At 37.6% G+C, this 10,402-nt stretch overlaps 1 protein-coding gene across 1 annotated transcript; it reads right to left on the bottom strand.

Moving 5' to 3' along the window:
- Nucleotides 1–2,786: 2,786 nt before the first annotated feature.
- Nucleotides 2,787–3,231, bottom strand: LOC141713227 (histone H4). The gene has a single exon (XM_074516542.1). It carries the CDS (start codon nt 3,186–3,188, stop codon nt 2,877–2,879), a length of 312 nt encoding a protein of 103 aa, XP_074372643.1. The 5' UTR covers nt 3,189–3,231; the 3' UTR covers nt 2,787–2,876.
- Between the last annotated feature and the right edge of the window lie 7,171 nt (nt 3,232–10,402).

The following is a 10,402-nucleotide window of genomic DNA, read 5'->3' as shown; positions in this document are numbered from 1 at the left end:
AAGAGAAAAACTTGAATTTTTGAAGATTCTGGAAGGATCCAGATAAACCTTAGAAGAACCTGGAATTTGGGCTCAGAGCCAAGGCCCAATTCTAGAAAAATCTTGAAAAACCCAGGTGTTTAGGGCTAAAAAGACCTAGAGCCAAGGCCCAAGTACAAAAGCCCTGTTTAAGGAGCCCAATTAAATCGATGGGCTCAAAAACAAAAACCCAGTTGAATAAATGGGTCCAGGAATGAGCCCAATAAAGATAAGCCCAGAACATGGCCCAAATATTTAAGGCCCAAATCTTAGGCCCAAATTTGAGTTGAAAAAAAAAATCCAGCCCAGGTTTAAGGGCCCAAATCCAAATATATGAAAATTACAAAAATATATGCAAAAAAGTAACATATTCAAGACCCATTCGACCAGGAAATATAAGGAAATCCTGATCGAAATTCCTGAAGACGAAATCCTGTCGAATAGGGCTGAATAATAGGCTTAATTCGACCAGAATCAAGACCAATTCGACCAAGAAATATGAAGAATTCCTGATCGAAATCCTTGAGCCCGAATTTCTGTCGATCAGGGCTTAAAAAGATGGCTAATTCGGTCAAAAACGGGAATCCTGACCGAAAAGGGGAGAAAAAATCCTAGTCGAAAAAAAAATTCTGCTCGAAAGTTCAAAAAAAAAATAGGAAAAAATCCTGGCCGAAATTCGACCAGGATTCCTAGTCGAAACCCTCCTCCTCGAAATTCCTTCAACCAGGGCAATAAGAGGCCTTATTCGACCAGGATCCTGGTCGAAAAGGATTCCTGGTCGAACCAGGTATTAAAAAAAAGAATTAAGGAAAAATCCCAGAATTAAAGGAAAAATTCCAGGAAATTAAGGAAAATCCCAGAATTAAGCAAAAATCCCAGAATTAAAGGAAAAAATCCTGGAAATTAAGGAAAATCCCAGAATTAAGGAAAATCCCAGAAATAAGGAAAAATCCCAAAATTAAGGGGAAAATTCCTGGAAATTAAGGAAAAATCCCAGAATTAAGGGAAAAATTCCTGAAAATTAAGATAATTCCTGAATAAAAGGAATAAAAGAAAATCGTTGTAAATGTGTAGGTCGCTCCACACTTTACGCAAAACCGATAACCTGTAAGAAACGAATGAACTTAACTTCTGCGAAACCTAGTCACTGTTTCCCAAAAGTTGGGGGGCAAATGATAGGGAATAAATAAATCATGATTACGTAGTTAATGTTGTATTAATTACACATGATTTGGGTTGCAAGGCCCAATAAGAAGATGTATGATATTTAAACCAAAAAGGTTAACACATTGATCAGGCCTGATGGACCAGATCAGGCCTGATGGAACAAAGAAGACCCAAAACCCTGATTATTAATTAATTTCGTAATTAATTAATAAGGGAGAAAAACAGCTATTAAGATAAGTCCTAGTGGGGATATAAATCCTTGTAGATTGGCCTCCAAGGAACCTCATGGGATAAGGAATCAGCTTCCTACTTCCTAGAACTCCAAAGTCCATTGTAATTCAGAGACTTGACCACCAAGTCCAATTCAAGGACTCCCAACATCTATATAAGGGGCTCACCCCACAGATCAGAACTACGTTTTTTGACTTGATCATTGGCAATCAGCAAAGTATGTAGGCATCTTGTTAAAGACAGATTGAGTCACGAAATACAAGAGCAGTCAAATCGAGCCTCGAAGCTCACGCTCATTAGTAATAAATACAGCAATTATATATCTTAGTTTTTAATCCATAACACCCTTATTAATTAATTACGAAATTAATTAATATTCAGGGCTATTTGGCCTTCTTTGTTCCATCAGACCTGATCAATGTGTTAACCTTCTTGGGTCTAATTAATATATTAACCTTCTTGGTTTGAATGTCATAAATATGGCATTCTTTAATGGGTTTTGCGGTCCTAGATATAATTAATGCAACATTAATGACGTAATTAAGTTTTATTTTATCCTTTATCAAAACCTGATTTTGGTAAACCAGTCAAGTTATTTAGATCTATTTGTAATTTTTATTGAAAACTATAATTAATCTAGTTTTTATATAATTTTCAATTTAAAACAAACAGGAATACATCATTAAAAATGTTAAACATGAGGGACGGAGATTGTGCTCTATAATCTAGATATCTTCTTTTATAGATATTGGGATTTTATTTTCGAAAACACGGGGACAACTTCCGTGGTCATGGACCAAATGAATTTGGCAGGTCATACCCTTTTTGTTTTGGGAAATTATCAGCCAGGGCTTACCTGAACGTTATATTCCCTCCATTTTGATTTGTTATAAAAAGGATTGAACACAAGAATTAAAAAATATATAAAATAGTGGTAAGGGGAAAAAAAGTGAGTAAAGTCATGATACCGAATCCATTCATGAAATCAGTTCATGAAATCAGATCCAGGCTATTCTGTTTTTGTAGTTGAAATACTAAACACGTAATCTAGAACAATAATAAAACTGAAAATTTGGTATAATTTGTCGAGAATTAAGTAGTGCAAAATTATGTCATCCAGTCTCCCCCACCTTGAAGACCAACAAAGTATTTAGCAAATGCATTCCGCTAATATTAATGGGCATTCCCTAACCCACTTCATTCATTTAAGCCCACAGTACATTCAACGGGCCCTGTTTCAATTTCAGCTTGATTGAACAGAGCAATTGAATTGAGAAACACACTACATTCACATTTAGTTTAAACATACATCTAACAACTAAATTTGATTGCAACAGAGTTAAAGATAAACTAATAAAGTAAAAACAAAATTGAAACAAACACATTTTCATTTCAACTGAAAATTCAACCATTACAGTACATTCTTAAAAGAAACCAAACACGGCCTTAAATTCCAAACCCTAACCCCCAAATCCATAGAGAGTTCTCCCCTGTCTCTTCAAAGCATAAACAACATCCATGGCCGTAACAGTCTTCCTCCTGGCATGCTCAGTATACGTAACAGCATCCCTAATAACATTCTCCAAAAAGATCTTCAACACGCCACGAGTCTCCTCGTAAATGAGACCGCTGATTCGCTTGACTCCACCACGACGAGCTAGACGTCGAATAGCTGGCTTAGTGATCCCCTGGATGTTGTCACGCAGGACTTTGCGGTGCCTCTTTGCACCTCCCTTTCCTAGCCCTTTGCCTCCCTTTCCTCTTCCAGACATTTTTGGTAATTTGAGTTGTAGAGTGTGTGTTGTGTGAGAAATGGGGGAAGTGTGCCTTTTATATTGGATCAAGGGGGGTAAGATGGTGTGAATTGGACCGTTGGATTAAAGAAACTTCTGTGCCTTCCTTTTTTTTATATGAGGCTGATCCGTGTGTGATGAATGCAACGTTTTGATTGGCTGTAAGGTAAAGCCCCGGATTAAGTTCTTCCTTTCGGTGATTGGGCAGGGAAGTGCACGTGACTGCGTTTGTTTATCGCTCCCAAAATTTGTAAACCTTGTTGTAATATACATATACTTCCTCTCCGTACCCTCTCTCATTTGTGTTAAACATATTTGTCAATATTTTATGGTTAATATTTTTAATTTTATATTAGTATTAAATATAAAAAATTTATTGTATTAAATTACTTATAAATACGAATTCAAAAAGATCATTTATGACTATATGTGATCTTATAGATTAGACGTAAATTAATAGTCAATCACTTATCATAAATAGTGTCAGAAGTCAAAATAGAAAATTTATTATAAGATAGGGGAGTATTATTTAACTTTTCAAAAAAAAATGGGATTAAATTATAAAAATTTGTATTTATTTTTAAATAACTTAAAAATCGTACAGGAAGTTAAGACGACATTTATTTTCAGATTGATAAAATAGGAGTGCATAATTAATTTCACAAACGAAACCTACTTCTTTGTGACATAATTGTTGATTTTACTTTTACACGTAATTAAGGGCAAATATATCAATTTTCACGTATTATTTTTTCCGAGTAAAAATATAAACCGGTTTTACTTTTTTTTTAAAATGTAAAAATATATATATATATATTTTTAAAGTAGGTGTAAAAGTTTGATATTATACTTATTTTGTAATGAAGGAAGTGGTATAGTGATAAATAAAATATATTTTACATAATTAAACTAATTGATTCTAATTATTTTCAGGTTAATGGGTCATGTCAGGCTCGATTGGGTAGATAAGAGCATCTCCAACCATAATAGATAAATGGTTAGCTAAATTATCATCATCTAAAATTTTGTTGAATTTTAAGGTCATTTGCTACAATGCTATTAACTATATTGATTAGTTAAATTCAATAATAGTATACTATATGTATTTTTATATTTTTATATATATATAAAAATTTCACATGTTAAAATGAATTTAAATATTTAATTAAATACAAGTAAAAATAAAATATTTATTTAATAAAAAAATATTAAATATATAATTATATAATTATAATAACACACTATACGTGTTAAAAACATAGACTTATATGTATGATAAAATTTTATATTTATATTTTATTATATTAGATTAGATTTATTAATATTTTTATAAATATGTAATGTTTATTGAAATAAATAATAAAATTGGTCAATTAGAAAATCATATTTTGACACTTAATATAACATAAAGTTAAAATATTAAATATGAAATAAAATTTTGAACACACATATATATATATATATTAAATATAAATATAATATGAATATATGTGTGTATTGATGTGCAAAGTTAGGTTAAAATAAGGAGAAAGCTGGCATGGATGTTTTAGCTAATGGCTACAAGATCAACAGATATCTCAATTTTTTGCTAACAAGTATCATGGTTGGAGTACTACATTTTTTAGCTAATATGTATATAATTGTGTCACCTATACTTTATACTTTTTAGCTAACAGGTGAAGATGGTTGGAGATGCTCTAACAAGTTGAGTTTGAGTCAAAGTTTTAAACCCGTTTATGATCCAAGTTGATCGAAAACTTGAACCAGGGACATCGAACCTGACTCATTATCGAAAGTTAAACAACTGTCAGGATTGAGTATTCAATTGAACTGAATAGACCAAGAACATATATTCATAACAGATTAATAAATAAGCTGTTACAGTTACAAAATATAATCTCACAAGCGCGGTTTACAGTGTTTCACGCAAAGGAAGATATTTCCTTCTAAAACTCTTTGAGTATGTAAAACCTATTTCTTAAGTGAAACATCTACTTCTACTTGGTTTATATATCACCAAGTTACAATGCTTACTAGACAATGCATAACACAGTCTTCGAGATCCAGCAAGGTTGCTTCTTCATTCTCTTTCTCGTGACGCTTGACAAATGAGGCTGGATTGTATCCTGATATATTTCTTTTAATATCCCTTCAATATGTCTTGCATGAAAGTGGAATATTTCTTCTTCTTCAGCATCTTAGATCACATGTAAAGTTTATCTTGACTTCTTATTTTCTTTTCTGAAATTCGTATCAACCCATGTGTTGTGACAGTCTAGGTTTTGACCACTGTCACGTGACTATCAGTAGCTGTGTGTATTCTTAGCCATTGATGTTAGGAGTTGTCCCACATCGTTTGTGGGAGGGGCAGTTTGCTAGAATATAAGCAGCCAGATAACTCCAATTAGTATGAGGCATTTTGGGAGGTGCCCAAAAACAAATCTGTGCGGGCTCGGCCCAAAGCGGACAATATCATACTAATGTGGAGTTAGGCTTGCTTAGCAAGCCCAACAAGTGGTATCAGAGCTTCAGGTTGAGACGGTCCATAACAATTTCACGTGGGCTCCAGAATGGACCTAGGAAGAGGCAGATGGGCTTGCCCTAGAATGGGCTCAAGTAAAAGGCAGGTGAATCTTCCAATTTGGGCCTAGGGGGAGCAGATAGCCAGATGGACTTCCAATATGGGTCAAGGGGGAGCCAGATCACACAATCAGGAGGCAGAATCGACAGGTGTCGGGCCCGATGTGTGAAAGGGGGGATTGTTAGGAGTTGTCCCACATCGTTTGTGGGAGGGGCAGTTTGCTAGAATAAAAGCAGCCAGATAACTCCAATTAGCATGAGGCCTTTTGGGAGGTGCCCAAAACCAAAACCGTGAGGGCTCGGCCCAGAGCGGATAATATCATACTAATGTGGAGTTAGGCCTGCTCAGCAAGCCCAACAAGTGGTATCAGAGCTATGGTTGAAACGGTCCATAACAATCTCAGATGGGCTCCAGAAGTGACCTAGGAAGAGGCAGATCGGCTTGCCCCAGAATGGGCTCAAGGAAAAGGCAGACGAGCCTTCCAGTATGGACCTAGGGGGAGCAGATAGCCAGATAGACTTTCAGTATAAGTCGAGGGGGAGCCTGGTCACATTGAAGGAGGCAGAATCGACAGGTGTCAGGCCCGATGTGTGAAGGGGGAGATTGTTAGGAATTGTCCCACATCGTTTGTGGGAGGGACAGTTTGCTAGAATATAAGCAGCCAGATAACTCCAATTAGTATGAGGCCTTTTGGGAGGTGCCCAAAAATAAATCCGTGCGGGCTCGGCCCAAAGCGGACAATATCATACTAATGTGGAGTTAGGCTTGCTTAGCAAGCCCAACAAGAATTGTTGGGAGTTGTCCCACATCATTTCTGGGAGGGGCAGTTTGCTAGAATATAAGTGTTAGGGCGAAAACACGCACTAATATTCACGCAAGTATACGCGTTCGCAAGTAATATAGAATACTTTCTAGTTCGTTCCCTCAGAGACTCAGACTAAATTATTGTCTAATTAAACTCACTCACCAATGTATGATTACTTCTCAATGTTAAGATAATAACACTTAAAATTGTTGATTAAATATTAACTATAATTAACTACTTAATTAACCACTTAACTAACACTTCAATTTATCAATAATAAAACACTCATGAGATCACAACTTCATTATTACTTCCTTCTATAGCCATTGTTATTACCTTTAGCATGTGACAGTGATGATATTAATCGAATAACACGAAACTGATAAAAGCCAACTTTCATTGTACTAATACCATTCTACCAAGCATCCACAATTAAGATAGAAGTTGAATAGTCATCAATTATGTTGAGTTCCTATATGTCTACAGAAATTGACAACACAACGATTTAAGCACAAGTTATTCCTTTTGATTACATAGGGCAAATAAAACTGTTAGAGTTACCCACAAATCATGCACAATGTACATGAACCTATGCTAGCATGGCAAGTTCTAAATCTCAAGATCCACCGTCGCTTTACAAGAGATTAACACCCTATCTTATATGTTCGCGACGCACATAAGACGAATACGCACAACCAATACTAGATATCATGCAATCATCACACACTAAAGTATTAAACAATTAACTAAAGAATTCCATAATAAATCCGTTGCAACCCCACGATCACGATTAGCCCATAATAGAACTTATCGCCATCATGGGTTCATATGAAATCATGATAAACAAACACAAGAAAATAATAACTAAACTAATTATATTAAAACAGAGTACGTCACAAGAGTAAATAAGTCAAGCAAGAAAACTAGCATCCAACGTTACAACGAAACAAGAATCACAAGAAAATATGCTTCCTCTTTGTTGCGGTGTGCTAAATCGGTCTTCTTCCTTATCTCCTTCGCTTCTTGCGTAAAACACAATCTAAAACATAATCCCCTTCTTACTTTTTGTGAAAACGTCTCAAATCTACTTATATAATAGTCCCATAAAACTCAGATTACATAGAAGTTGGAAGCCAAACAGAAGTAGAAGTCTAAAATAATTCAGCAAAATTCCCGACCCTGCGCGGCCGCTCAGCATAGCTGCGCAGGCGCGCAGGTTGCTGCGCGGCCGCTCAGCATTGCTGCGCGGGCGCGCAGGCCTCTACTGGAAAAAATCCAGGTTTGCTCCGTTTCTTCGCCGTAATCTGCCCGTTCTTTCCTCTCGCAATGGTGAACACATGCCAAGGCTTATTCTTGATGATTCCTCCCCCGAAATGCAACTAATACCCTGAAATGCATAAACACTAGAAAAACGCATCAAATACACAAAATACTTGATTTCAAGACACCAATTTAAGCCATTTTAAGACGTTCTAAGTGGTATAAAATGCCACTTATCACACCCCCAAACTTAAATCGATGCTTGTCCTCAAGCGTCACAGACTCAAAAACAAATAAAAATATGCATGAATGCAATCTATATGAAAATGCAACGATCCCCCTTACTACCATTAACCAACCAAATTGTCACATCTCAACGAATGCAGTTAGACAACTAAAGATCAATAAACTCATGCAAACGGACATACAGCCAGAAACGTGGTGTGTGCAAATGCTTAACAGATATGCTTCGGAACTAGACCAATTACTATGACTAGACTATCCTCAAGGCAATCCTACGATTATACAAAGAATAAAAATTCTAGGCACAAAGTGATATACAACACTACAAGAACTCTGGAGCTTACTACGGAATCGTGCTTTTTATTTACAACTCAAATGCTTATTTGACCGTGCAATGAGTGAGGTCCACAAAAGACTTATACAATGGTATCCATGTAACGAGCGTTAGGTTAGCGGATCCCAGACTCTAAAAGCCTTAGGTCACTAGGCACAAAGTCCCCTAAGAACTTAATAACTCGAATACCAAAGAGCCCACTCTTGATCAATTATGCAAAAAAAAAAATTAATTTTTTTTTTTTTAATAACTTCTGAGCAAGTGCGTTTCGCTCCATCTTGCTCAACCCTAGACTACTCGCAACGTATGCGAGCCGGCTACTAGCCATTTGACGCCTAGCCACAACTAGCAACAACTTCCATATTTTTTTCTCCAAAATTTTTTCTTTTTCATGTCTTTATCACTAAGAACCTATAATCGAATTCTAAGCATAATAAGTAGATTGACCTTGAAAACAACCAAATCATAACAACAATCTAGCCCTTACGCATTCTTTAAGACTTAGTGGACTTACAATTGTTTCTAGCATGCATATCAACCTACACAACTTAATATCACTTTAATGCTATCACTACACTCGCATCAATATCACAATTCAGTCGATAACTTATTGCAAAAGGGATCATGGTAAATGCATGAGCTACATGACATTCATAAAAAAACAAAAAACTAAGTGGCATAAATTATGCAACTATATGAACTAAACTATCATGAATATGCAACTAAATAACACACACACAATATTCCTTAACTACAATGACACACACACAATATTCCTTAACTACCACCCCCAAACTTAAAATCTTCACTGTCCTCAGTGAAAGTAGTAGAAAGGAACACAGGGTATACCTACTCGGAGTCATCATCATCATCACCCTCAGTGGGTGGAGTATCAGGCGGCGGGTATGCAGAGTCCTCACCAAAAACTGGCCACTGAATATCAGCTCCAAGGCCTCGAAAAGCAGTCCCTAACGCAAGGGTGAGCTCCTGAGCAAACCTGCTCTGCGTCTCATACATGGCATCCATCCGCCGTGAAAGCCTCCTATACTGGGCATCACCCATCCCAGCACCCTCCTGAGCTCTCGAAGAACTAGCCTCACCACGCCCTGGCCTAGCCATAGTAGCACCTCGTGCTGGACGCCCTCCTGGAAGACGATAACCCAGCCCATGCTCCTCAGGCTCACCACCGGTCCACTCCTGCATCCCATTCAGAGTGCCAGAATCAATCGGAGCTGCTGGCAACTGCAACTGCTCATGAGCCGGCCAGTTCACTCCCACTGCTCGGCATAGCTTCGTAACCGTAGATGCATAAGGGATGTTCATATGCTTTGCTCCCCTCAAAAACTTCAGAATTCCTTGGTAGATAAACTCACCAAGGTCCACATAGTACTCCTCATTCAGAATTCCCCACAACAGCTGTGCTCTCTCAACTGTGACCTCGTGTGCATGCGAAGAAGGCAAAATATTAGCACATATAAATGCATTCCATGCACGGGCATACCTGTTCATGGCGATCGCCGGAAAGTGACGATACTCATTATTGGCTGGACTGCGGTTCCAAACTGTGCCCGGTCGACAGAGAGTCGCACAAATCAAATCCAAGTCAAAATCCTCAGCAGTCTTTTCATTCCAGTTCTCCTCCTCGGGCTTCCTCTCTCGCTGTCCAATCACACGGCGAATCGCCGCAGGATGATAATCAACCGTCAGCCCACGGACTACAGAAAACCCATTCTTTTCAGCCTTCGCGTTCGCGTAGAACTCGCGAACAACGCTCATCGGTACTGCTTCGGGTGACTCACAAAAAGCTATCCACCCCTTCTCTGCAATCATGGGCAACAACTCACCATCCCTCCCCGATGGTAAAAACCCCCTCTCCTTCAGAATCGGCTTACCCAACAGCCTAGTGTACTCCTCCTCCGCGGCTCTGTCAGTTAACCGAGGCCTTGCAGCAGTACCCCATGAGAATCAGC

This window comes from Apium graveolens, chromosome 3, assembly GCF_009905375.1.
Source record: "Apium graveolens cultivar Ventura chromosome 3, ASM990537v1, whole genome shotgun sequence".
NCBI lineage: Eukaryota > Viridiplantae > Streptophyta > Magnoliopsida > Apiales > Apiaceae > Apium > Apium graveolens.
Note: the sequence above shows the minus strand (reverse complement) of the source record. Positions and strands in the feature narration are given on the sequence as shown.